The 24,835-nt window shown below is 45.9% G+C and overlaps 1 protein-coding gene across 5 annotated transcripts in view; it reads left to right on the plus strand.

The window, feature by feature from the left end:
* Window positions 1-16,573: 16,573 nt before the first annotated feature.
* The window catches only part of Pcnx1 (pecanex 1), a 149,390-nt gene continuing 141,128 nt past the window's right edge, over window positions 16,574-24,835 (plus strand). For 3 of the 5 annotated variants that reach the window (XM_028877426.2, XM_028877422.2, XM_028877431.2), the window contains exon 1: window positions 16,837-17,064. In XM_028877426.2, the coding sequence (XP_028733259.1) occupies window positions 16,912-17,064 (153 nt within the window). In that variant the 5' untranslated portion in view covers window positions 16,837-16,911. Of the gene's footprint in view, window positions 17,065-24,835 lie in introns of all 5 variants that reach the window. The other 2 variants (XM_028877416.2, XM_028877438.2) reach the window with 1 other exon arrangement.

Here is a 24,835-nt window from a genome sequence, read left to right on the forward strand (position 1 = left end):
ACAAAAAAAAAGAAAGGGAGGGAGGGATAAAGGGAGGGAGGGGGAGAGAGAGAGAGAGAGAGAGAGAGAGAGAGAGAGAGAGAGAGAGAAAGAAAGAAAGAAAGAAAGAAAGAAAGAAAGAAAGAAAGAAAGAAAGAAAAAGAAAGAAAGGAAGAAAGAAAAGAGGGTAGTGTGTTAAGAGTGAGTGTGGAGGCAGTCCCAAGCATCTTTCTCTGTCCCGGGTAATCTGGCCTGGATTTCAAGTCCTTGGGGCATTTCCTCTCTGTGCTAACTGCCGGTTCTTCCCACTCTCATCACCCCCTTGTCTTGTTTTCCTCCCACTTGTTTAGTGAATAGAATTGAATCGAAAATTCCTATTAATGAAAAGCCTTGGGATCTTGGAGCCTTAGTCAACCTCCTCCTCCATATGTGACATAATAGTCCACATTATGTCCCAGCGGTGGCTCCAAATCCCACTACTGACAGCATGGGTCACCTGCTCAGCATAGTCAGGGTGAACGTCACCATCAAGATGATTGCTCTATATTGAGGAGGATGAGTCAACTCAGCATATTTGTCTGCCTTCGTGACTTTTACTGCTGGGGCGGGGGCAGGGGGGGTGGCTGGGAGGAGTTTGAACTTGCTTCATTAACACTGACAGTTGCCAGCTCCCAGTCTGCTGTTGCTTAAGGAATTCCTAATGGTTAATGTCAGATCCCAGGCTCCTCCTGCCCTAAAATGCTGAGAAGGGAACTAGTGTCTGAGTCTTGGCTCTAAGCTGTGGTTTTCCTCTGCAGGAGCGGAGAGAAATCTGAGCCGGGGTAATCCTTTTCTTTCAGTGGCAGTTTAAGCAGACCTGACATTTGGGTTGGAAAAAGTCTATCATCGACTTGGTTTAGAGAAAAGCTAAGTTCAACCTTAAGAAAATGTATGGCACAGCAGAGGTCCTTTCCTCCCGGGCACCCTCTGGACCACCCCTAGAGACCTGGAGGCTTTTGCAAGGGCCTGGTGGCTGTGGAAGGCAATGACAGTGATTGACAAGTGTCTGGCAAAGTATAGTACATTGCTTCCAACCTCCTTTAATCCCCCCCAACAAGCCTGAGATAAGGGGTTACTTTATTATGCATTCCAGAGGTGAGGAAATTGATGCATCTCCTTAAACAACAGTCAAGGAATTGAACCCAATGTTTGTGCAGGCCCCAGCCCTTCCCAAAAAAGCCAGGTTCTCTTTCACTGTTTGCCAGCCATTTGCAAGGTGTGTTACATAATCGTTGATCGTTAACAAACAACTTAGATTTGATGGAGACACACTTTAGAATCATCAACTGAGACAGGCAGTGTCTCGTTCCTGTTTTCATATTCAAATGTGGTGATACAGTGTGTATCAAATAAAGCTTGCCTGAAGATCACAGGACAGAACAAGCCACTATATTAAACATAGAGCCAGGCAGTGGCAGCACACACCTTTAATCCTAGCACTTGGGAAACAGAGATCCTGGATCTCTGTGAGTTCAAAGCCACCCTGGACTACATGAGATTGACTCAGCCTAGGAGAGAAACAGAGCCAGACACTGGTGGCACACACCTTTAATCCAGTACTTGGGAAGCACACATACCTTTAATGGCTGGGTGGAGAAAGGTATCTAAGGCATAAAGAGATAGGAACTAGAAGCCTTTTTAGCTGAGGAAGTTCAGTCGACTAGAGGCCTATCGGCTGAGGCTTTTCAGCAGAAGTGTCCCTTTCAGTCAGAGGCTCTTTCAGCCTGAGGAGCTGGGGAGGTAAGAGGTGGTGGCTGGGACTTGCTCTGCTTCTCTGATTTTTCAGCTTTCACCCCAATATCAGGCTCTGGGTCTTTATTATAAGACCGTTTAGCAATTCGTGTTACACACACACACACACACACACACACACACACACACACACACTGTACTTCTAGAGCAGGGAGACCTGAGCAGATCACAGTAAACTCCTGGGAGAACCACATATAACAATTTCTTCTGTGCCATGGCACTGAAAGGCCACGGATGGTAGCAGCAGGAACGGTTGTCATGATCACAAGTTATTGTCATCCTTTGCTTTCCTGTGAAATACCAGGCTCCGTCAGTTTACTTCTTCCGTAAGAGTGTGTTGGTTGTGTGAATGACATCCATCTTGAATATCTCCACGAGGCAACAGTGCAGAACGCAGCTCATCACGTAGCCTTCCAGATGGATCTGACTCTGGAAGTACACGGCTCAGTTCCTTTGAGAGCCTACTGCTCGTCCAAGCTGGGTACTCACCCACAGCACATACTACTGAAGGAGCTTTGCCTTGCAAAGAAATGTATATGTTCAATTCTTGCTATGTCATTTAGGCTGATGTCAGACTCCTAAGTGTCTCCCATCTCAGCATCCAAGCAGCTGAGACTATAGATTAGCTCTAACTGCGCCACCCAGCCAGCTCTGAGTTCCTATTTGTACATACGGTTCAAACTGCAGGGTGCTGTTATGACAATAACTATTACTATATAAATATAAAGTATGGAAAACTGTGCGCACAGTTATTGCACAAACTCTATGAAAAGCATTCTTAAACAACTCCTGGCCAGCCCCCAGAAGTTCAGAGGTAGAATTAGCATGGCAGAAACCCTGGAAATAGTTCAGCTAGACAGTTTTACAGAGTGCCACGGCTACTTCTCTTTTAGGTTTAAAGGGGCACATTTTAAGGGTTGCAGATATAGTTGTGGCAGAGCCCTTGCCCAGCATGCACAAGGTCACATCCCCAGCACGGCTGAGAGAGATGGAAAAAAAAGGCACCTTTTTATGTAAGAACACAGGACGAGAACACATGAGTAAAGGTCTCTGCACCAGAGGGTCCCGACTGGGAAGGGGAAGGGAAGCTTATTTTTGCCTCTGCCCTGTGAGAATGCTCAGAAATAACAAAAGACATCTAAAAAAAAAATGTGTGTGTGCATGCTTGCTTCATGTCCATGAGTCTCTCAGAGGCTAGAAGCCCTAAAGCTGAAGTTACAGGTAATTATGAGTCACCCGATTTGGGTGCTGGGAACCAACCTCTCAGTCCTCTGCAAGAGCAAGTGCTCACTCATGATGGCTGAGCCATTGCTTCTGCCCTATTAAAGATAATTGATGTTTGAGATGGCTCAGCCATTTGGAGGTCCTGTTCTTGCAGAGGACCTGAATTCAGTTTCCTGTCCACCTCCTGGGCAGCTCCCAACCACCTGTAACTCTAGCTCCAAGGGGATCTGACATCCTCTTCTGGCCTCCTTGGGCACTCGCCCACACATGGCATCCACAGATACACACACATGAATAAAAATAATTCTTTAAAAAAAAAAGATCTTTATTTTAACAGTAATCTTTATGTTTCACAAGGGGTCTGGTGTGCTAGTGTTTGTGGCATCTTGTAGGAAGGGTCCAGAGGTGCTGTTAAGCACCCCACAGAACAGCAGTCTTTCCCCAACACTGAACGAATCATTTGGCCCCAGAGGACCACAAAGCTGAAGCTGGGAAACTGTCCTATACTGCCACTAAAATGCAGGTCCGCAGGTTCACTCACAGCAGAGAAGGTAGCTGTTAATATCACCCAGGCAGCTGTAAGTCCTTCAGCTTTGGGGAGCCAGTTCCACTTAGGCCTCCAGCCCTGGACAGACAGACAGACACTCCCCATGGCGGCGGCTTACAGTGACTTGCTTTAACTGTGGGCTGAGTGTGCTGTCTGCCACACCCACTGCTCCTGCCCGGTCCCACCTGTTGCTTTCAGCTTCTGTACCTGCCCTGTCTTCCAGGAGCACTCTGTTCCTGGTTGGGGACCAGTTCTCTTTCCTCCTCCTGGAAAACTGTCTCTTTATATGTCCTTATCGTGGGGTGCAAACTGTCACTGACAGTTCAGGGTGGATGCAGGCTTCTTTGCCACCTGGTGAAGTGGGGTTCTCCAAAGGCAACACCTTTGTTTTACATGTGGCAACCCTGTTTGTTTTACATAGAATTTCTTTTCTTCTCAACACACTGGGGAGAAATAATGGATGTAGTTGCTCAGAGGCATGTGGGCATGGAGTTAGATGGCCTGGGCTTTCAATCCTCCTTCTCTGGTATCTACATACTGGCAGATGTAGTTTGGATCTAGAATGTTCCCAAAGGTCCACATGTTAAAGCCTTGGTCTCCAGGGCAGTGCCATTGGAAGGTGATGGAATCTTCTTAAGGTGAAGCCCATGGGAGATCTCTAGTTGTTAGAGGTGTGCCTTGAGAGGACAGTGGGAGCGAGCTGAGCCATTTTGCTGTCTCCCATGCCCTCCCCATCCTGTGCTGCTCTACCCTACCGTCAGCCTCACAGTCACCAGGCCAACGGACCACGGACTAGATGCTCTAAAACCGGGACCAGAGCAAAACCCTTTCTCTTTGTAAGTTAATGATGTCAGGTATTTGCCAACGCAAACCTTTACTCTTTAGAAATTAGTGACTTCCGGTGTTTGTTATGGTCACGGAAAGCTGGCTAACCTTGTCCATGACCTAAAGGGTGAGTTCACCCTTCACCTCTCTGTTCTTTGGTTTCTTCACTATTCCAACAGGGGAAATAGAAGTCACAGAGCTGTTGTGAGAGGTCGGGAAAGGTGACGCACGTGCAGGGCGTTAGTGCAGAGGCTGACAGTTGCCAGCTGCTCAACCAGCGGTACTAAAGAGTGGGGCATAGCCACAGACTGCGTCCAGGAAAGCAAGCGTTCCGTGAACACACTGCCACAGGAGGGATCAGCGTATTAGGCTATAGGGATTCAAAGCGGACAAAGAGCTTTGGCCCTTAAAGAACTCCTGCCTCCTGGGAAAGACGGGAAAATAAACAAATAATTGTAATAGAATGTGACAGTCCTACAGAAGTCTGCTCATACTTGTCAAAAGATTTTACGCAGTAGTGACTGTGACATCCTGTTGCTGTGGATAAAGATCAGCTTCTGTCCCACTAGAGACTGAAAATGCATATTATAATCTCCTCACAGTGAAAGGGGGTTACATAACTCGTCCCTGGTATTTAGATTGGCCTGGTCTCACTGCCAGGGTTCACAGCTTACCGACTCAAAACGTGTCTCTGTTCCAGCCTGTACCCCTGGGCTTCTGTCGCAGGGGAAGTCTTGGAAAGGGCTTCCCATCCCTCAGTGGGATTAGAATAGTGTCTCAGTGACATGACAAATGTGGGCTGAACAAGAGTGACGCCAGTGGACACGCCAAAGTAGATGGGGGGGAAGCTCATGGAGCTTCAGTCCCACACAAACAACTCTGGGCAACTGAGGAAAGCTGGGAGCAGGAGAGGGGGTCCTCCCTAGGGAAGAGTGTACCAATTGGTTGTCCCGTGCCAAATGGTCAGCCCTGAAAACATACATAGAGGTAACATTATACAGATTAAACAGGATATGTGTGTGTGTGTGTATGTATGTATGTATACACACATACACATACACACACATATATGCATGTAATGACAATTACTGAAAAAAGAGGCCATGAATTTGAAGAGTGTCGAGGGGTATATGGGAGGGTTTGGAGGGAAGAAAGGGAAGGGAGATGTTGTGATTATATTATAATCTCAAAAAAAAAATCTTCTAAAAATGGTAGCTGCTAGAGGCTGAGGAGAGTATGTGTGTGTTGGGGGTAGTGGGGGACATGTTGACGAATGGGTACTGAGTTACAGTTAGGCACATCTGCTTCTGGTGTGCCAGTGCATAGTAGGGTGACTGTGAGAACAATAATAAGCTACATATTTCAGAAATATAGAGGGGAGGATTTTTTCCCTTTTATTTTACAATACCATTCAGTTCTACATATCAGCCACGGGTTCCCCTGTTCTCCCCCCTCTCACCCCCTCCCCTTACCCCCAGCCTACCCCCCATTCCCACCTCCTCCAGGGCAAAGCCTCCCCCGAGGACTGCGATCAACCTGGTAGACTCAGTCCAGGCAGGTCCAGTAGAGGGGAGGATTTTTAATAGTTTTCACTATAAAGAATGTTTGAGGAGATGGATATGTTTAATCTGATTTACACATTATACAACATGCTTATGTACTGAAACATCACAATATGCTGGACATGGTGGCACTAGGGAGGCAGAGGCAGAAGAATGTCTGAGTTTGGAATCCCTATGAGTTCAAGGCCAGCCTGGTCTACATAGTGAGATCCTCTCTCTCAAAAAAAAAAAAAAATCACAATATCACATTAATGTGTATAATTTTTGTGTTTCAATGTATCAGTTAAATGTATAAAAGCACACACACACACACACACACACACACACACACACAAAACCTCTTATCACTAAAATTAGGCAAAAAAAAAAAAATCTGTGAACAAGGTCACAAGACAAATCATAAACCGGGTGGATATTTGAAGCCCTCCTGCAGACCAAAGCCTAATTCCTCTGAATGTAATGAGTCCCAGATATCAGAAAACAAAAGGTTAATTCTGTAGAAAAAGAGGCCATGGATTTGAACAGGCAGGGCCTGGGGAGGAAGGGCAAATGGCGTCTTGGCACATGAAGACGCTCAGCTTTACTCACAAGAGGGAAAATTTGAATTAGAGATATCAGATCTTGATGATCAAATTATTGAAGATCCAAAAATCTGACAAGCTTTGTTGACAATGGTTCTGAAATTTTCATAGAGTATTTTCAAACCCTGCCAGTGGGAGCCTACGCTGGTTCAGAGCGCTGGCATTAACTGTGCTGTGAGGGATTTATACGTCAGAGATGTCTCCCCCACCACAAAATTAAATACATACAATGTTATAGTTTAAGTCTGAAATGGCCCCCTCTCCCACAGGCTCGTGTTTTGATCATTTAGCTTCCCGCAGGTGCTTGAGGAACTTTTGGTACCTGAGGTCTAGCTATCAGACACAGGTGGACAACGGTTAGCCTTTGAAGGCCTCAGGTTTCCGGTCTGTTTCTCTGTTTCCTGATTTGCCAACGTGTGAAGAGCCTCTAGCACACCTTCCTGCAACCACAGACTGCCATGTCTTCATTGATATGACAGACAGGAACCATGAACCAAAATAAATAATACATCCTTCCTTTTTATAGTCGCTTCTATCATTTTACATGTCAGAGAAACAAGAAAGGTAACTAATTGTGTACAATATTATCCGTTATATCAGTGTGTGTGTGTGTGTGTGTGTGTGTGTGTGTGTGTGTGTGTGTGTGTATGTGTGTGTGTGTGCCAGAGAGCAAGCCCGGGGGCTTGTCACATTAGCCAATGGCTCTACCCCAGCACTACATGAATTTAAATTTTCTTTTTTTGGTTTTTTCAGACAGGGTTCCTCTGTGTAGCTTTGTGCCTTTCCTGGATCTCGCTCTGTAGACCAGGCTGGCCTCGAACTCACAGAGATCCACCTGGCTCTGCCTCCCGAGTGCTGGGATTAAAGGCATGCGCCACCATGGCCCGATGAATTTAAAATTTTTTTTTTATTTTACTTACTTGTCTGCGTGAGTGCAAATGTATGTGTATGGATATTTGGCCAGAAGCGGGTGTCAGGTGTCCTCCTCTGTCTGTCTGCAGCTATTCTTTGAGGCAGGGTCTCTTCCTCAGCCTGGGGCTTGTGTTTTCTCAGGTAGGCTGGAAGCCGGCAAGGCTCAGTGATCCTTATGTCTATGCCCTCCTCAGAGCTGGGGTTGCAAGCATGTGCCAAATGCCTGGCTTGTTATATGAATGCTGAGATTCAGACTTCCTCATGACAGTCAGCAAGTGCTAACTGCTAAACCTCTCCAGCCCCAAATTGTTAAAATTATTAGCCAACTAAAAAAAAAAATTACTAGCCAACTCAACGCCCATCCACAGCCATGACAATATTTGGCATATTCATACAGTATAACACAGCATAGTTTAAAAAATAAAATGGTGAAGCTCATTTGTGTGTGTGTGTGTGTGTGTGTGTGTAACGTAATTTTCCCTTTGTCTATTGATTCAGTGCCTAGATGACTGGGGGCAATGGTAAAGAGAAGTTGTACTATCTGTCTTTTTTATATTCTTTTATTGAGTCCTTAATTATGTAAAGGTATTGCATATTAAAACTTGAAAAACTGACATTAAAAAAATAATAACAGAGCCGGGCGGTGGTGGCGCACGCCTTTAATCCCAGCACTCGGGAGGCAGAGGCAGGCGGATCTCTGTGAGTTCGAGGCCAGCCTGGGCTACCAAGTGAGTTCCAGGAAAAGGCGTAAAGCTACACAGAGAAACCCTGTCTCGAAAAACCAAAAAAAAAAAAAAAAAAAAATTAAAAAAAAATAATAATAACAGACCAAACACTGCTAAAGACTTCGTGTAGATGTATACGTGTAGTGAGTATGCACACAGCCCAGGTTTCTGAATCTGCGAGTGCTTGGGTGTCTGTCTGTGAAACTCCTATTCTTCCTCTCAGATTCCTAACATAATCCAGTTTTCTTTAGACATTTATCCCTCTCAACAGATTTTCTATGCCTCAGTCCCCATCTGGAAAAGAGAAGCCGAAGGGTGATTCCATTTTCCTGGCCAGGAATTGGTTTATGAACCTAGGCCAGACTCAATCAGAGTACATCAGTGCCCTGAAGAGAGGCTGGCACAAAAATCAGCACATGACCAAAAGTACGGCAAGGTTCTTGAGGAAGAAATTTCTTTGCTTATAAGTGAACTTTTGGTCCATGGCATCTCTGGGCAAAACCAAGAATGGTCGCGACCATTTTGCTTCCATGAACGATGCAGTTGGAGGTCAAAGCCAACACACAGAGAAGACCATCTCAGGGATCTTCAGCCACAGGAGAGAGATGCTTAACTAACCTGGCCCCATAGCCCCCTGCCTCCTGGACTTCCTGCTAGGAGCTGATGCTTCTGTTACTTGCAGCTGCAGGCTAGTACCCAGGAAGCAGAGAGAGCCTTGCCAAGACTCTAAAAGAAACACATGGGCAAGTCAGAAGGAAAAAATGTCTCCTGAAGTTTCTCAGGCTGAGAACACTGCCAGAGCACATGGCATGTGTTGACATAAAAATTTTCCAAATCAGACACTGGATTCCACTGAGAATACAGCACAGAGCAGAAGGGGAGAGGGGAGCAGAGCCCGAGGACCAAGAGATCACACGTTAGCAGGGGTTATAGCTGGGGAGGGGCCTACTGGAAAGTGCTGACTTTTCTGTATCTTTCTCCTATAAAATACAAATACAAAATTTTTAGGGTTAAATACTAGTTAAAAAAAAAAAAAAAGACCAATAAGATGCAAATTGGTAGAAAAAACTGGCCCAGGCACACTCCAGGTAAGTCCCTTCAGGTTTTCATTTGTTTTTATTTTATGTGTAGAGTGTTTTGCTTGTGTGAGCCCAGTGCCTGCAGAGGCCAGAAGAAGGTGTCTGATGCCCTGGAACTGGAGTCACAGGTGGTTGTGATCCACCATGTGGGTCCTGGGAACTGAACCCAGGTCCTCTGAGAAGATCAGCAAGTGATCTTAACCACTGAGCCATCTCTCCAGCGATGTCCCTTCAGGTTTTCAAAAGACAAACTTGGGGCTGGGGTGTGTGTGGATCAGTGGCGGACCTTTTGACTAGACTTTGCAAGGCCCTGGGTTTATTACCCGCACTAGAAAAAATAAAAATAAGACACATAAGTTAAATGTTAATTTAAAAAATTCTTCATACATATAAAGGTTGGAAATTTAGCTACCCTTCCTACACCTGAGGGATTTAAAACAACCCCAAGGACAACAAATGCAGATTATAGCTGTGAGGCTGAGGGCATAGTTCATGACTGTGTTCTTCCTATCATGGTTTCGGGAGTATTTTGGGATCTCCTATTTCGAATCATCTGTTTTGTTTTTGTTGTCTGTTACCTCACGAGGCTGAGAGTCACTATCTGGGTCAGACTAGGAAGTTACAGTATCTCTCCCCCTCATCCTCCCCTAGGGTTTCTCTGTGTAGCTTTGGAGCCTATCCTGGAGCTCACTCTGTAGACCAGGCTGGCCTCGAACTCACAGAGATCCACCTGCCTCTGCCTCCCACGTGCTGGGATTAGAGGCATGTGCCGCCGCCGCCACCACCACAGCCTGGTTAATAGTATCTTTTAGATCAAAAATAGGGATGATGGAGACGTCCCCTCTCCTAATTAATTTACTGATAGCCTTTGCTGCGTGGAAAGAAAGTGAGAATTCCATAGAGGACACTTGAGACAAAGGTGAGCGGGCAGCAGTTGGAAGCCAGGAAGACTGAGTGACAACCCGGAAGCTGAGGTTAAATGCGACAGGTATTTGGAGTCTAGGAAATAACTGGTGGTGTGGGTAACGGCAGGAATGCACCACTGAGTGTGAAAAGTCCTGAGTTCCATCCCTAGCACTGTGAAAAACATAGACACACACGTATATGAAATAGGTGTGTACACTAATTCTCTAATTTTGGGGACACCTAATACTGTGACGGCTTTTCTGGTTTTTTTTGTTTTGTTTTGTTTTTGTTTTTCAAGACAGGGTTTCTCTGTGTAGCCCTGACTGTCCTGGAACTCACTCTGTAGACCAGGCTGGGCTCAAACTCACAAAGATCTGCCTGCCTCTGCCTTCCAAGTGCTGGGATAAAAGGCATGTGCCACTCTCCGCCACCCCCCCACCCCCCCCCCCCCCACCCCCGCCACCAGCTGTGATGGTTTTTCTAATGTTGTATATGTAGATATATTGAAACTTAAGAGTTCGGGTTTTTGTTTTTGTTTTTAAGATTTATTTTCATTTTATGTGTATAAATGTCCTGCCTGCATGTATGTATGTATGTATGTATGTATGTATGTATGTATGTATTGTATGTGCACCACATGCATGGCTGGTGCTCGTTACAGACACAGATAGCTGTAAACTGCAATGTAAATTCTGGGAACTGAATTTGGGTCCCCTGCAAAGGCAGCACCCTTAACCACTGACCCAACTGCTCAGGCCCAGAATTCTGTGCTTTTAGCCAAAGGCTGTGGTTTGGGTGGCTTATAGACTACACAGTGAGAAAAACTTGTCACAGGGCTCAAGGCCATAATGAGTTTAAAGGATGGAGATGTCGAGAAAGGGAGAAAACAGAAGCACAGGGGGTTTTACTTTTTGTTTTGCTCTCTACTGTGATTTTGAGAGATTGTTATCCCATGCCTATCACTCTCCTAGGATACACACACACACACACACACACACACACACACACACACACACACGCACGCACGCACGCACGCACGCACGCACACGCACACGCACACACACATATATGGTACTATTTGTGCATAGTTAGAAAATATTATGTCATTGGCCAAATCTCAGTAACAAACAGGCAAAACAACACCCTTATCCAGACCTCAAAACTCAAACCAAATGAATAAACAAAACTAATAAGAAATGCATTCCCATGTACTATCCAGGGTTCCATTAAAAAAAGCTATAAAAAAAAAATCTCCAAGAGATATGGCTTTTCATTTTATACTTGGGAATTTTCATTTTTGTTATTAGGACAGGGGAAAAAAAAAACTCCATCTAAACCAAATACATTGAATCTGCAGGACTGACTACCCCAGGAATCTTCAATTCTGTTTGGTTGCACTCACCCAGGCTGGACTAATTTAGCATGTGGCAGAAGGTGGAGGGAACCTGGGTTTATCCGATTGCACACACTATGATCTTTCCACTGTGAACACTGTGGTCCCTCCAAGGAATGTCCCTGGCACTCCTCGACCGAAAAGCCAGATATGTGCTTCCAAGATGACAACTCTGGCATTTCTGCCCAGCTCCTGAACAGGCAGGTGACCCACGCTACATGGGTAGCCACAGCAGGTGGTTAGGCTCTTTGGAGAGCATCCTTGACTCTTGGAGAGCTCAGTGGGTCCTGCTGGAACTATGCTACCCTGCCAGAGACAGAAAGGTAAATAGCTCTCTAATGTCATGTAGACACTAAACTGCCAGGGGAATCTTTTAAAGATGATGAACAAGTGCCTGCCCATATTGTTTCTAATTTAGGAATTCCCAATATTTGGGGAGTTTCACAACATCTGACGTATTTCCCTTTTCCTGTTCTGGAAATGTTGGATGTAAATTAAAGAAAAGTGAAGTGGTGTTTTTTTTTTTTTTTTTGTTTTGTTTTTGGTCTCAACAACATACTCAGGATGACACAAAATCACAGTGAGAATTACTGAGGTGGTTTGTGTCAAGTAAAAAACATGTCCTTTTTTCTTTCTTATTTTGACAGGGTCTCATTATGTAAACCAGGATGGTGTCAAATCTAAGAGCTCCACCTGCCTCTGCCTGAGTGCTGGGATTAAAGGCGTGCGCCACCAGACCTGGCTACAACTTGTCTTGAAGCACAAGTCCCACGGAACTGATGTCCTACAGCAAACAGACTGAAGTTGGGTAGCCGAGAAGGATCATCCCCTGGGCGTAAGAAAAGCATTTCTTGTTGTTTCCCTAGCTCCGTATCCAGACACTGGTGTTTCCTGATTATATTATGTAAGGTTTGGGAATTCTCTTCCTCTCCCCTCTTGTGACATTTTTCTGCCTGATAGGATATAAAATGGCACATGGCAAACAGCTAAAAAGAGACCCAGAGGCTAATTCTAGGGCACTTCTCTTCTCTTCCAAATTCTCTTCATCTTTTTTTCATAGTTTTTCCTTTCTTGAACTGATCTCCTAAACTGCAAGAATTTTTGTTGTTGTTGCTGGTTTTTTTTTGTGGGATTTTGTTTGTTTGGTTTGGTTTTTCCAGACAGGGTTTTTCTGTGTAGCCCTGGCTGTCCTGGAACTTGTCTATAGACCAGGCTGGCCTCAAACTCACAGAGATCTGCCTGCCTCCTAAGAACTGGGATTAAAGGCATTCGCCAACACTGTCTGGCTGCTGGAATGTTTTTAAATATAGAAGAAGTACCAACTAAATGGTTTTTTAAAAAGATTTAAATACCTGATTGGAAAAGTCACTGGTTCCTGTGCTATCTGTAGCCCGTCTGTACTGAGTGGACTGATCATAACCGCTTTCTGATGGGCACCTGGGGCACACACTGAGAAGCACCTTGCCCTCAAGGAATGCATTTCATCTGGAGGCAAATAAAGTAACAGACAATTAAGTGCTAAGTGAGTGGAACCTGTAAGCAGGCTGGCCAAGCTGTTTCAGAAAAAAGAGTGTAGAGTAGCTATGGATGTTTTAGAAGGCAGGAAAAGGACTAAGAATTTCTCAATACAGTGTCCATAAGAGCACACAAGCAGCTTAGTAACTGGGTGGACTGATAAACATACTAAGTATATATACGCTGATATTCACCAATAAAAATGGGTTCCTGCTGGGGAGCAGAGGCAGTTACATAAAAGAAAATATTCAGGTTGTAGGGAGCCGTGCATGCGTGGCTAAGGACCATGCTTTTACTCCTGTAGGTGACTGAAGGGAATTAAAGGCTTTGAAGAAAAGTAGATTAGGGAGATTAATTTGCTGGTAGAAGGAACAAAGGTTTTGAAGGGAGAGAGACTGGTGGCCACAGGCTGTTGGGTAAGAGCTGCTGACGGCATCCACCAGGAGCATTGATCATGTAACCTGATGGGAGGGGGCAGGAGAAGGAACCCAGGGGTTTAGAGCACAGGCGAGGGCCCAAGTCTGAGCAAGTAAGCAAATGTTGGTTTCACTAAGAGAGGGAAGAGGATCTGGTCTCAGAAAAGACATGGCTGCTTTTGGTTTTGGGTAGTTAGCAAGACATGTGGGCCTTAATGTTGAAAGTAAAAGGGACAGAGCTGTAGCATACATAACCTGGGTGGAGTCTTTAGAAGGTTTTGCGTGTTCAGATTTGTCCCTTTCATGGCAGGAGAAAGCACCTGCTGTGGGTGTTCCCAGTCCTCATGGGGCCTATGAGCTAGTCAGGGGACATCACTTTAATAAGATCGGCTGAAAGATGAGCCAATGTCAGGGGGGTGTTTTGGTAGTACGTCACGGGCTGCTAACTCTGACATGTTAAGTGTAACATTATTGATGACTTTTGTGCCTGGCTAAGAGTGTTAACATTTAGCAAATTAGATCTCTTCATTTGTGCCTTGCTCTTACGTTTTATGAGTATGACAGAGTGTGTGACCTGGGGCAAACCATTTAACCTTTCTGTGCCCCTGTGGATAACATACAGGAGCACTTATAAACATTTTGAAAGCTACAGATGAAAGGCATGTAGGCTCCACCCAATTCTTCCTGTGACTGAGTCAGTCATCTGGGAAGGTCAGCCTTTTCTATGTGTTCTTTCAACCGCTAGTTAATTAGCATTTTTCTAAAATGCTCCTACCAGTTCAGAGCGAAAAGAGATAGTTTCTCACTGCCCCCTTTAACGTTCTGGGCCTGCCTGTCTTGCGGGCCCCCTTTCACCCAGACCATTGCAGTATTACTCCCATCTGTAGGTTCTGGGATTCAGCCTGTGAGTATCGGAAGAGAATTAGAGTTTTACACTAACATCCAGGAGCCTCAACATAAGGCAAACACGCTTGGGGTGAAATTTTGTCCCACTTCTAAGCATGAAGCTATTTTTTTTTTCTTTTAAGTTTCACTGCATCCATCAAATTTGGCTTTTGGATACTTGTCTTGTTCTCCTGGGTCACCAGAATTGGCCCAAGTACCTAAACTCTCAAGGATATGAATTTGGACCTGGAAAACTCCAGCCGCGAGGCTGGGGCCTTGCAACATATTTTCTCACTCTTGCCATGATAGCCTCATTTTTGCCGGCTCCTTGAGCTCTCCAGGCAGCCTTGCAGCTGTCCCTTGGCTTCTCACACACTGGAGACTCCTGCTGCCTGCCGGCTGCCTTCCTGCGGGTTACTTCTATATCCAACACATACTCTCTTCTGGTCCAGCTGGGTCTGCCTCTCATTCCGTGGATGCATCTAGTTCTAGACTCCATTTCTCCCGGTCAGCCTCACTGAATGACAGTTCATCCTTTCATATTAAACCACAGCGGATGTTTGCTGGCATGGAAACTGATGTGCTATTGGAATTTTATCCCTGTTTACGTCTCCCTTTGTGTTGGAAAGCTTGGGATCACATCCAGTTTCTCAGAGAGCTTTCCTGTCTCCTTCAGGAGAAACACAAAAGACAACTGCCACCGTCTTGTGCCTGTGAATCAAGGCATTAGGCCACTGTTTTAATTATGATATTGTATTATTTCATTTCAGTTTTGCTTTTAGATGTACATTTAAAATATATGTTGATGTGAATTTATTTATACCTTTTAATTTTAAAATATTGTATTGAACTTAGACAGCTTTATGATTATACAATAATAAATCAAAGTTGAGAATGGTGTTTTTCCTACTTGGCCCTATAAATCCTCTGGAAGGCTTGCTGGGTGTCCTCGTGTGTGCCCCCCCCCCACCCAGAGTTAATGTGAGAATTTCCATTTCTAACCCAGTCTCAGGTGATGTCCATCATGGCCCTTTGAGAACAGCTGACCATACTAACTCCTGTCTGAGTGGATCTGCATGCAGCCAGGATGAACACTGACTTCAGAGCTCCTCACCACTTACTACTTAAGAGAACCTGGGCAATGAGTTTGAATGGCACAGCAGCCCTCATTGATAAAAATAAGGATAGCCAAGGCATTGTCTCAATGGAGTGTTGTGAAGGTTAAGTGAAACAGGTGTGAAAATAACCAGCCATACAGTGGGATGACACCCGGAGGCATTGCAATGGGTTTTTAGCCACTGTTTAGAAACGTCATCCGCTGCTCTGGCTCACTTGCTTCCCCTCATTAATTATAGCAACTTTAATCTGGGAAAACAGAGTACGTTTATTGCTACAATAAACTCAACCTTCAAACTCTTAAAAAAAAATCATCCACTGAGATCAGACATACTTCAGAAACATTAGACAGGGTCAAGAATGATTCCCAGTTTTCACAAGTATAAAAAGAGAAGTATAAGACCCCATTCAAAATTTGGGTGGAGTCGGTAATCTTTCAACCCCGCTGAGACTGGCCCATTGATAAAAAATGGCTACTAGTTACAACACTTGAAAGAGCTGTGGTGCACACATACCCTGTGCATGTCATACTTTTATATCTCTTGCAATTTGTATTAATTTATGCCTATTTGGAAGCCGTAAATGCTCCCGGTTCTCGCCGTCGCCCTCCTTCTCACCCAAACTACCTCGGGGGCCCCAACCAAAGGGCTGACACAGTTCCTGCTCAAATTGTGTGCACTGTGACTTTGTAACTAGGCTTCAGCCTTAATTCTTCCAGGCCTGCAGTGTCAATCTCGGTTTATACCCCCAAATGGTTTTTTTTTTTTTTTTTAGGTCTTGGACAAATGCCACCCATGCCAGCCAGGCAAGCTCTACCGGTCCCCTTTAAGGACTGGTCACTGAGCTTGCTGGGGTGGGTCTTGCCCGGGCGGCGCAGTGGGGGTCCCCGGACACGTGCCCCCACCCCCACTCCGCGGCTGAGGCCGCGGCTGGCTGGCTGGCTGGCTGGCTGCACACTTCTGCCGGGCGCCAACAGGAGGCGCCCACGCGACCCAGGCGCTGCGCGTACCCGTGGGGCCCGTTCCGCGGGCGGAGAGAGCGGGAGGAGGAGCCGGAGGGGGCGCGGCTTCTTCCGCGTCCTCCCGGGCGCCGGGTCGCCTGCTCCGCCGGGTCCCGGCTGGCGGCCGGCGGGGGTCGCGGCGGCAGAGGCGGCGGTGGCGGAGGCGCTGGCGGGCCGGGCTCGGAGCTGGGCGACAAGATGGCGGCGGGCCGGAGCCGGGCCTCCTCCTCCTCCTCCTCCTCCTCACCACTCTCAGCCCCGCCGATTGCCGCCGCCTCCTCCCCCGTCTCCTCCTCCTCCTCCTCCTGCAACAGCAACTGCGAGCGCTGCGGCGCCGGGCCGCTCTCCCGGAGCTCGGGAGGGGGCTAGACCGGGCCGCGGGCGCGCAGGCGACGAGGCCGAAGCTGGGGCCGGGGCGGGGACGGCGGCGGCGGCGGCGGCGACGCCGGGTGGGGATGGGGTCGCAGACGCTGCAGATCCTCCGGCAGGGGGTGTGGGCCGCGCTCAGCGGCGGCTGGTACTACGACCCGCACCAGGCCACCTTCGTGAACGCGCTCCACCTCTACCTGTGGCTCTTTCTGCTCGGCCTGCCCTTCACGCTTTACATGGTGAGTGGGGGCGGGGACGCGCTGCGGTCGCCCGGGGTGGTGGTGGTGGTGTCTTCGGGAGGGGGGGGGTGTCCCGGGGTCGCACCCCCTGTCCTCCCGACGTCGTGCCGCTGTCCTGGTGGCGGCGGGCGGACGCTCCCCTCCCCCGCCCCGCTCCCCGCCTCGGGTTTCCCCTGTTTTCAGCACCTCCCTCCCGCCGGTGCCCGGCCGGGTCCCGCTTCCTCGCGCCTCGCGTGCCGGTCTGCGTAAATTGCGCACGAGGCCTTCCCTCGGGGTCCCCCCCTCCCCCGGTCCTCCCCGGCCTCGGGCTACCTTCCTGCCCCACTCCCCGGGGCATGCCCCCCGCCCGCATCGCGGCCCCGGCTGTGCGGAGCCTGGGGGCGGGGGGAGGCCGTGCGCGCTCCGCCCGGAGCGGAGTCGCGGGGTGTCCCGGCTCGCACTCGCTTCCCGTGCTGGGGGAAACCCCGGGCGGGCTCATGTCTCTGCAAACCGCTCATCGGTTGGGTGCGGGTTCCATTCGGTTCAACCCCGCGGCGAGAGGCTATGTGGTGTTCAGCCAGGCCGGCGCTGCGGGCAGGGAGCGGGGAGACACGGGAACCTGGCTGGCATTTCACCCATTTGTTTGCCTTGGTTCAAGGCCTTTGACTGGCAGGGGAAAGGAAAGTACCGCCTGTTGCTGGGTGCACTAGGGCCAGTTCCTCTGAAGTGTTTTTAGTGTTCCCAGACTGTTTCCATCCATAGCCAAGGCTGGCCCGAAACAAACGCACTGTGTAGTCCAGGCCTCGGGAGTTAACTGGGATTACAAGTGTGAGCCACCTCTCTAGTGTTTTTAAAGGATGTTTTCCTGAAAGATATTAACACATTTCTTAAAACAACAACAACAACAAAAAGCCAAAACAATACTGCATTTTAGAGTGGGACATTTGGGAAAATAAAGCTTTCAAATTTTAATTGGAAGGATAGTAACTTATTTTCAGGGAATTTCTGCTAACTTCGTAGTTCTTCAAGGCTAGAAGAAAGGTGCTGGATTAGAAAATCCCGGAATAGGAGTGTGATAAGTGCCATAAGTTAAGACAGTCTATTTGCCTCATCGCTCAGTATCACTAATTGGCAGGAATATGTCTTGGGGGATGGTGAGTGTGTGCGCTAAATGTCACATTGTCAAGCGGATTCTGATTTCTCAAAGAAATGTGTTTGAAGGGACTTACACAAGCTTGAAGGAGCTATTTTTAAAAACGCTGATGGCTTATTCCAGGACTTGTTCAGTCTTGTCAAAATCGGAAAATTTATCACGAAGTGTTAAAATTTCAATTCATTTTGGCCGACCAGGTTCACTTTGCATCAGGGAACCTTCCAGGAATACGATGTGGTTAATGAGCAGCTCCGTGGCTTTGGTTGTGGGGATCCTCAGGCTCACAGAGCATTCAGAGCTGACTTTTCTTGTGTCCAGACAGGATGTAGGTTTAAGACAAAATGATTGTCCGGAGGTCAGGGTTTGTTGCTGTGTTTTGTAAGGTTTGGTTGTAAGCCTCTTTGTGGAATTAACAGGACCACGGAAGACTAGAGGGATGGCTTTTCTGCTTAGATCGGCGCGTGCCTCTGTCCCGGTCCACGCACAGGTCTCTGCCTGCTTAGTACTCTTCCCGGCAGCTGCTGTATTGCCGCTGTATCCTGGGCGGTCTGCACTTGTTCTTCCTACTGTTGGGGGACTTTTCCCTTCCAGATGATTGTGGCTTGCTTTGGTTAGATTGTTTCAGGTTTCTGGCATGGGAGACTTTCCTTGATCAGTAACATAGCAGCTTCTGAACTCGTCTGTCTGCTTTCTGAATAACATTTTCTGCTGGCTGATACATGTACTTAATGTTTTGTTACCTTGTTACACTGTGTCAGCTAATACTGGACTCTAGGCTCTGACCAGGCGGGAGCTTCATTCATTCTGTTCATTGCTGTATTCTCAGGACTTAGAGCAGTGCAAGACACACAGTAATGAGATGTTAAACAGATGATTAGAAATGAGCAGGACTCACTTTCCTCTGTCAGGGAACTTGAAGTCTAGCCTGGGGATAATAAGCAGCAGCCAGCATTAGAACTGTAGGGATGATGAGTGATCAGAGGTCATGGGTGCTATAGTAGATACAGTAAGTAGACAGTGTGACATATATATCCAAATTAAAGCAAAATCCTGCCTTCTGTGTTAAAACCTCACCCATGGTTATTACTCATGTGTTCTTCCAGTAAGTGATGGTGACTTTACTGAGCACATATGTGTACAGCTAAGGATCCTCATGTGGCCACCGTGACTTGTTTTAGTGCCTTAGGCAGATATATGAACTGGGATTTATACAGGACTTTTTGAAGCCAAAGTCACCGTTCAGGATCCTTATGGACATGATGTATGTGAGTGCATGTGCAGACATACGCACCACACACACACACACACACACACACACACACACACACAAACACACACACACCTTTTCTGTTTCCCAGCTTTTGTAGGTCTTTCCAAAGGGGTAAGATAGAGTTTCTGCAATTACAATTCTAAGTAATGGAAATCAAGGGGACAATCTTCCTGCTTAACTGATTAGCTTTGTTTACTGATTATCCTTGTTTATTCCTTTTATATCATTATAATGGGTGAGTTTTTTGGGATAGGGTAGCTTTTTGTGGGGGGAGTGAGAAGTTCACTGGAATAGGTGTGTATGATTTTTGAATCTTGGTTTTGCTGTTGATTTGTGTTCTCTGGGCAAGATTACCTTCCTGAACCTTGATTTTTTTGATTTGCTTATGTATGACATATTTCATGAGTACTTTACAAGGAAATATTTGTGAAATAGATTATTCAACTTGAGAAAAGCCTTCAGTAAATGACATTTAAAAGAATGTCTAGTTACAATTTTTCTCTATAATGCTGTATGCCTAGAAGAGATTAGGTAGTTCTGAATTTATTGAGTGAAACCATTATCATAACATATTGCTCCCCATATAGTCGTCCTCTATAAAGAATTACATGTCTAGATGATGAAATGCTCTAAAATGTATTTACATTAAGATAAGCTGAGGGTAGAATGCTTATCTAGCATAGGGGAGGCCCTGGGTGCAATTCTGGGCACCCCTCTCCCTCCAGTCTGTTTACAGAAGAGGTTCTCAGAGTCTAGGTCACATCAAAAATTACTTGGCAGTGTTAAAAATGTGTACATGTATAAACCTATTCTGGTCAGAACATCTGGAGCGTGGTTCATTCATTTATATACTACATGCTAGGTAAGTTTGAAGAACTTGATCAATATTCCTGTAGTTCCTAGCCTAGTCTTCACTTCTAAGCTGGTACTCACATGTTTTCAGGACTGTCTTGAGGCATCTAAGAGAAATCATGTCTAAAACCATTCTGAGGGGCTTTATCAATGGCTCAGTGGTTAGGAGCACTGCCTGCTCTTCCTGAGTGCCTGGGTTCAATTCCCAGCACCTACATGGCAGTTCACAGCTGTCTGTAACTCCAGTTCCAGAGCATCCAATGCCCCTTTCTAGGCATCTACGGGCACCAGCCACACAAGTGATGTACAGACATGCAGGCAAGACATGCAGACACATAAAATTAAAAAAAAAAAACTTGAATTTTAATTGGATGCTCTCATTCCAAAGCAAAAAATGAAAAGCAAATGAACAAACAGAGGAGGAGAAGAAACCTTTCCTTACTGTTGTGTATTGATTAATGGTGTAATGGTGCTGCACCATTCCTTTGCTCTTGTTGTACACACACACACACACACACACACACACACACACTCCTTAACCAAGTCTGCTGTCAAGAGTAACTCAGCTCTTCCTTGTACTTCCTGCTCCAACCTGTTTTGTCTGCACTGTTATTTTATATATATATAAATATATATAAAATATAAATATATATATAAAATAACAGTGCAGATATACATATATATACACACTATATATGTACATGTATATAGTGTGTATATATATGTATATCTCACAGTATATATAGTATATTGTTGTACCAGCCATGTAACTGGCCTTTGGCATCTGTTCTTACCCCTTTACAACTCTTAGCATAAGCAGAAGGCATAAATCAGTTGGGTGCCACCTCCTTTTGTATTTACTGGTTTAAATTTTTTTTCATACACTATAGTTTGATTATATTCGTTCCTCTTTTCCAACTCCTCTCAGATCCTCCTCACCTCCCTACCTACCCAAGTAAATGTTCTTTCTCTCTCAAACAAAACAAAACAAAAAACCCCCCCAAAACCGAAAACCAAACCAAACAAAAACCCCCCAAAAGACAAAAAAAATACCCAAACAAAATAAGCATACACACAGGAAGCATGGTGTCCGTTTTGTGAGCAGGGCCTGCTGTGGAGTGTGGTTGATACACCCAGAGTCACTTCATTGATTTTTTTTTTTTTTCCTCTCCCACTAAGTATCAGTAACAAATTGCTTCTTGGTTAGGGATGGGGCTTGGTGCCCTACTTCCCCTTCGCAGTGCTCGGATTTGATCAGGTTGAAACTTGTGTGGGTCTTTTGTGTTCTGTCATGGTCTCTGTGAGTTCACATGTGCATCAGCTCTTGTCATGCTTGGAAGACACTCTTTCCTTGAAGTCATCCATACTTCTAGCTCTTAGAGTCTTCCTGCCGCCTCCTCTGCATGATCCCTGAAGGGAGGAGTTTGATAAAGACATCTCGTTTAGGGCTTCTCATTCTGCACATTGCCTGGTTATGGGTCTCTATGGTGATTATCACCTAGAGCAAGAACAAACTTCTCCGATGCAGGTTGAGGGATGATGCACTAATCTATGGAACTAGCATCATGCTATTAGCAGTCATTTAATTTCTATGTTTATTTAGCAGAATAATAGTAGTAGGCTTTCTCCTAGGGCCTATGAACTATCTAGTGGCAGGTTCTTGGCCACTTGAGCAGTGTCAGGTATGGGTTCCATACGAAGGAGTGGGCCTTGTACCCGATTTTAAAAAGCCGCTGGTTGCTTCTGTAACATCTGTGCCATGTCACACCAGTCTGTGCTGTAGGTCACAGGGTTCATAGCTGGATGATATTGATGGTCACTTCTCTCCTCCTCCCAGCACTGTGGAGTTAGTCAGTAGAAGGGAAGCTGCTAGTTGGGCACCAGCTCAGTTTCTTCATGTTCCGTGACATAAGTGTTATCTGTTATCAGGTTGTGAAGGGTAGCCATCTGGGGGGTACCTGTGGGACCCCTTTGGCCAACAACTTAACAAGATGTAACCCATTCCTGGTACTGGAGGTTTTACTTGGTAGTGTAAGCTGTCTAGTTGGGGCATTGTCTCCCCCATCATATGGTAACTTCATTAAATTCTTTTCATATATGTATATATTGTAGAGAGTTTCTACAGTAGTAGGCTTCCATCTGGCTTTTCAAAAGGCCTTTAGTGTTAGTTGTCTCTCCCTATATTCTGTCCTTTACCCATCCCTCCTACCCCCTTCCCATTTAATGCTATTCTAGTTTCTCCTTTATCTCTTCATAACACTATATTCTATTTCCCTTCTGTGGAAGACCCTCACCTCCCTGTTTCCTTACTACCTGCCCAACCTCTGTGATTATTTGAGTTGAAACACACACACATCTCAAAAAGCTAGCATCTGCACATAAGAGAAAAGGTGCAGTGTTTGTCTTTTGGGGTCTGAGTTACCTCACCTACTATGTTTGTACAGTTACTGTAGAAATCAGTGTGGAGGTTCCTCAAAAAGCTGAAAATTGATCTACCATAAGATCCAGCTTTACCACTGTGGAGCATATACCCAAAGGATCCTGTACCGTACTACAGAGACACTTGTTCATCCATGTTCATTGCTGCTTTATTCTTAACAGCCTAGAAATTGGAAACAGCCTAGATGTCCATCAACTGATGAATGGATAGTGAAAATGTGGTACATTTACACAGTGGACTGTTATCCAGCTGTTAAGGAAATGGACGGAGCTAGAAACAATGGCTTCTCCCTTTTAATATCGTTGCATGAGTTACCTTAGAGCTTAGATAAAATCAAGCAGCTCTACTGAGGCCACAGGAAAGCCAGCCCTGCCTTTTCTTAGTCTGTGCAGTTCCCCTTGGCTAGAATCACATGACCTCCTTTCTTTCACTTCAGCCTGCTAAGCTGCTTCCTCTTGCAGGAGGAGCCCTGCACCTGCTGGGTCTTCGAAAGGAGACTCTCCCTCCCTGTTGTTCTCAGGCTGATTGTTGCAAGTTGTGAAGGCCTGGGCTTGAGTATCATCTCCCAGAGGCCTCACCCTGGGACTGTAAACAGCCTTTTTCTGTTTTCATCACTTCATCGCTTCCATTCTTCCATGGTACATCACAACCACAAGTTTGTGTCTTTGTTTATGTGTTCGCTTTACTGCCAGGGTGATTTATCAATTCAGTGGGGGCCAGATTCAATGTCTTCTTTGAGTAAGTATTTGTTGATTGAGAACTGTATTACACACGTGGACCTTCTTTAGCTTGGCCACCAAAACTGATGTGGAACAGTTGTGTGCAAAAGGGGTGTTACAGGAGGTTGTGTTGTCTGGCAGAGTTATGTGGAGAGTTGGTTTCTGTGACTACAAAATCAAATGCCAGCATGACTCCAGAAAAGTTGTAAGTCACTCAAAGTGTAGCACCATGTAGGTTTTGTGTGTACAACCTTGTGCAATTATACATACATAACAATATGTAAAGTAATATATGCTGAGTACCCTGTGGAGTAATTACCTTAAGTTAATCGTTCATGTAAAATGTATGATTCTGACTTTTTCCTAGTTGCCTTCATTATTCATTTTTGTAGTCGATTTTTATCATCTTTAAAGGTTCTTTGAAGCCCTCAAGGCATCTTCTTTCCCAAAGATTCAGAAATTTTAAAAATTAATAAAACCTCATACAATGGTTCTCTTAAGGTTGGTGTCTTTAGAGCCCTGGCTCACGGGGCTGAGGATGTAATTCATTTGGCACTGTGCTTATGTAGTATAGCCTGTGTTCAATCCCTAGCACTGTGTAAACCAGACCTGGGGTTACAAGACTGTAATCTAACACTCAGGAGGTAGAGACAGGAGGATCTCAAGTCCTGGGCCATCCTCCTCAACTACACAGAGCTTTAGCCAGCCTGAGCTATGAGACCCTGCCTCCAAATAATTAAAAAATAAAAATCAAACCCTCTAGCTAATGGGTCTGTTCAAATGCTTAGGAGTGATCTAACGTGTCTATAACTTACTGTCTTAGTCCTGTCCTCTTGCCGTGAAGAGACAACATGACCATTGCAACTATTATAAAAGAAAGCATTTCATTGGGGGCTTGCATACAGCTTCTTACAGCCATCATCACCATGGCAACAGGCATAGTGCTGGAGAAGTAGTGAAGAACTACCTCTTGATGGGAAGGCAAGAGGGAGCGGAAGACTGGGCCTGGCATGGGCTTTTGAAACCTCAAAGCCTCCTCCAGTGACACACTTCCTCCAACAAGGCCACACCTCCTAATCCTTCTAATCCTTTCAAACAGTTCCACTCTCTGGTGATAAAACATTCAAATATGTAGACCTATGGGGATCATTTTTGTTGGTTTGTTTTTTGAGGCAGGGTTTCTCTGTGTAACCCTGGCTGTCCTGGAACTCCCTATGTAGACTAGGCTGGCCTCAAACTCAGAGATCTACCTTGTCTCCACCTGTCTCTGTCTCCTGAGTGCTGGCATTAAAGGTGTGCTCCACCACTGCCTGACTAAAAATGACAAGGTTTGAATGTTCATAACAAGAGCAGAAAAC

This window comes from Peromyscus leucopus, chromosome 14, assembly GCF_004664715.2.
Source record: "Peromyscus leucopus breed LL Stock chromosome 14, UCI_PerLeu_2.1, whole genome shotgun sequence".
Taxonomy (NCBI): Eukaryota; Metazoa; Chordata; class Mammalia; order Rodentia; family Cricetidae; genus Peromyscus; species Peromyscus leucopus.